This window comes from Daktulosphaira vitifoliae, unplaced genomic scaffold, assembly GCF_025091365.1.
Source record: "Daktulosphaira vitifoliae isolate Bord-2020 unplaced genomic scaffold, ASM2509136v1 Scaffold_1, whole genome shotgun sequence".
Taxonomy (NCBI): domain Eukaryota; kingdom Metazoa; phylum Arthropoda; class Insecta; order Hemiptera; family Phylloxeridae; genus Daktulosphaira; species Daktulosphaira vitifoliae.
The window spans coordinates 35,735,555-35,739,592 of record NW_026099572.1 but is presented as its reverse complement, the minus strand read 5'-3'; the positions used below and the strand labels follow the sequence as shown (position 1 = coordinate 35,739,592).

Sequence of the window (4,038 nt, the reverse complement as noted above, 5' to 3'; positions counted from 1 at the left end):
AAAAAAAAAAAAAAAAAAACACATCTTAGTAAAACCAATACCTTCCAGCTTCGCATCGAAGCTAAAATATATCAAAACAAAAATTGACCACCAGAATATGACCAAAAAAATGATTAAAAGAAATAACTAACAATAAAAAAAATTGACAAGGATATATTCTCCAATGAATTTAAATATAATTTTATCAATATATAAGATAAAATAATACAATAGAATTAATAAAATAATATAACATTTTAATAAATTAAAAGTTCATTTCACAATGTAATACTAATAATTATTAGAAAATATTTTTATTTTGTTCACAAAATTCCATATTAATTTTAAATATATTACATTCTTCGACAGCAATGTTCATTAACAAATATTTATCTAGAAAAAATGTCTAGTTTTTCAATTTTTTTTTCGCTTTTCCGGCACGTTTAAGGCTATAGCGACCTTTCTAAGAGGACTGTTCTTTACCATGTATATTTTGGAATGGGTGGCTAATCCACCACTAGAGAGAGAAATGGCAACTCTAATCACTAAACTGATGTCCTGTTAAGCATATGGAGCCGCCTGTGACCGAGTCTCGAACCCGAGATAATTCATAACAGGCACTGCCGCATTACCGACTAGGCCACACTGTCCCTACTAGTTTTTCTATATAGAGGCTATTTTTTAAATTTTTAACTAAATTATATTTTAATTGTCTTTATTGATATAGAAAATATGCAAGTAATAAAAATTGACCCTAATTTTGAAAAAAAAAAACATAATTTTCTTAAAAGTCTCACATTGAGTAAACACGAAATTGAAACTTACGAGAGAAATACTGCTTGTGTTACAAATTGGCAATTAAGGAAAAAAGACATCGGAAAACGTCTTCAAGCTAGTTATTTTCAACGTGCATGTACAATGCAGCCTACAACGTGTAGCAAGAAAATAATGGAAAAAATGTTGCACACCAATAAAAAAAATGAAGTTATTGAAACCGATGAAACCAAAAATGGCTTGTAATTAATAATTTGAATAATTAAATAAAATTTACCTAGAATATTTTTTTCATTAAACTATTTTTTATCTATAGGTATCGTTCTAAATATGGCATAAATAACGAAAAAGAAGCAATAAAAGAATTTAGAAATGAAATTAATGTAGAAATTCAATCATGTGGTGTATTTATTGATGAAAATTTAAACTATTTAAGTGCAAGTCCAGATGGTTTGGTTGGAAAGGATGGTATTGTTGAAGTGAAATGTCCTTTTAATGCTAGAGACATGACTCCTGAAGAGGCTATTAAGAGTAATAATATAAGATATGTCTATTTTGATAAAAACGGAAATCTATTACTTAAACGCAATTCTCAACAATTTTATCAAATACAAGGAGAATTGCACATAACAAAAAGACAGTATTGTTATTTCATAATTTGGACTCAAAAAGGTATTTCTTAAAATTGGTTTTTATAAAAAAATTATGAATTTAAGGCTTAATAAATGGTAAAAGAAAGTTACTAAAATATATCTAATGTCCGGTTGCATTACCTCTAGTATCATATATTACTATTGGGATAAGTTTTTTATATAATTTTTTGGGAAGTTAGTCAGTCACAGACATTTCTAAATAATTTTCAGAATTCCTAAATGATTCCGATTTTTTCGTCAAATTTCCAAGGACGGGTAATTTTGGAAAAAATTAAATATATTAATAATAGTCATAATATTTTATTCTAAAATAATGATTAAAAAAAGTTATTGAAATATAATCTAAAGTCTTCCTTTATAACTCTGGATTCAATTCCCTTTTTTAGGTCCCTAGACGTTAAAATAAATATGTCACCGTGTATTATTTTTAAGTAACATTTTTTATTAATCAATAAATAACAGACGTGTAAATAATAAAAGTAATTGCATATGTCTTGTATCGATAATAACTACTCCTGACTATAATTTATAAAATCTTGGTACAAAAATTTATAATTGATAATTAATATTTCACACAAAATCTGGTCACTATTACAATTCAAATTTGACTAACTTTCAAAAATTGAAGATCTTTACCGTAGATTGTTGAAGTTGAATCTGTTTATGTGCCTCAAAATGGATGAAAATTGACAAAAAGGGTGAAATATAGTGTTTTGTGTGTATCTTTTTATATATGTGTATATTAAAGACAAAAAAATGTATAAATCAATTTTATAGGAAAACATGTTAATATACATTATACATTTAAATACATTTTTGTATTATCGACTGTTAAGCGTAAATCTTAAAAACGGTATAATAAGAATTGATCACTTGTAGGTAATATTATTTAAAATTAAACATTTACTATCAGTATATGTTTAATATTAATGGTAGTAAAATTGTTTGATATCCTATACGCAATTTTTCATTTTAAATTAAAAAATAAATTTTTGTTATTAACATTTGTTAATATTAAGAATTAATACATTACATATGAAAATACATAAAATAATATTATAATATTTTATTTAACAAAATAATAATAAAAGTAGAAATTTTTCTTTAATGCTGAAATTAAATAGAAATTAATTTTTAGCTTCGATGCAAAGTTGTTTATTTATATTTTATTTTTATTTTTTGTTTGTGTCTGTTACCACTTTTCTCAGATCTCACTGAACCAATTTCTTTCAACAATACGTCAAAAGATCACAAAACTGCCATAACTTTTTCAAAAGTGAACATATTAATATATTTTTTTTTTACATATATGCATGATATTATTACCTTTCATTTGGTATAATTTTTTTATATATCTGACCCTTTAACTGCCCACAGGGGGGATTTAAAATGACAACTTTTTCGCAAAAAATTAATTTTTTCAACTTGACTTTTGAAAATGTTTCGGAAAGTCTGACACTTTTATATATATCTTAAATTAAAGCCAATGTAATATAATTTATTATGGAAAAAAAAATTTCGGACATTATTTTATCTACACGGTGAAAATGGCTACCGAATGCTATTTTTGTGTGAAAATTTTCGATTTTGTATTTTACATTTTTAACTTTATTATGCTATAACTTTTTGAAAAATGTATGGATCAGTACAATTTATTCATGAAGAGTAGTATTTATATACATCTTTCATTTGACATACTGTTTTTTTAAATCCGACCATTTCCCTATATACGAGGGGAGTTCAAATCTAAAAAATGCATGTAGAAAACAGAACTTTTTCAACTTAAATTTTGAAAGTGTTCCGGAAAGTCTGACACTTTTATATATATCTTAAATTAAAGCTAATGTAATATACTTTATTATACAAAAAAAAAAATTTCGGACTTCATTTTATCTTCATTGTAAAAACAGACATCAAAGTTGATAAAAAAAATACGATTTTTTAAAAAAAATTCTTTTTTATATTTTTAACTTTATAATGCTATAACTTTTTGAAAGATGTATGGATCAATATAATTCTTCTTTTTATGGATGCATAATCTCTTTAACTATCATTTGGTATAATTTTTTTATAAATCTGATCTTTTAACTGCCCACAGGGGGGATTTAAAATGACAACTTTTTCAGAAAAAATTAATTTAATTTAATTAATTTACTAGAAAGTAGAACTTTTACAACTTAAATTTTGAAAGTGTTCCGGAAAGTCTCACACTTTTATATATATCTTAAATTAAAGCTAATGTAATGCACTTTATTATGGAAAAAAAAAATTGACCTCTAGACTTGTCTTCATGGTGAAAATGGCTATCGTATGCTATTGCTATATTAAAATGCTATTATTCTGTGAAAATTCTCAATTTTATTTTTTACATTTTTAACTTTATAATGCTATAACTTATTGAAAAGTGTATGGATCAACATAATTTTTTTATGAGAAATAATAATTTTTAATAATCCCTTTTTCATTCGATATACTTTATCTGAATGAGGATATTAATAACGAACTAGCAGATCATGTTGCTTTTGGAATAATCCACCAATTTTTAGCTTAGATGCGAAGCTGAGAAGGTATTAATTTTACTATGATGTGTTTTTTTTTTTTTTTTTTTTTTTTTTTTTTTTTTTTGTTTTCC

General features: G+C 24.5%; 1 protein-coding gene across 1 annotated transcript in view; it reads left to right on the top strand.

Moving 5' to 3' along the window:
• Window positions 1-4,038, top strand: part of LOC126893864 (uncharacterized) — a 56,296-nt gene that overhangs the window by 46,529 nt on the left and 5,729 nt on the right. Inside the window, exons 3-4 of the mRNA XM_050664390.1 lie at window positions 707-995; window positions 1,070-1,425. Coding sequence (XP_050520347.1) covers window positions 707-995; window positions 1,070-1,425 — 645 coding nt within the window. The remainder of the gene's footprint in view (window positions 1-706; window positions 996-1,069; window positions 1,426-4,038) is intronic.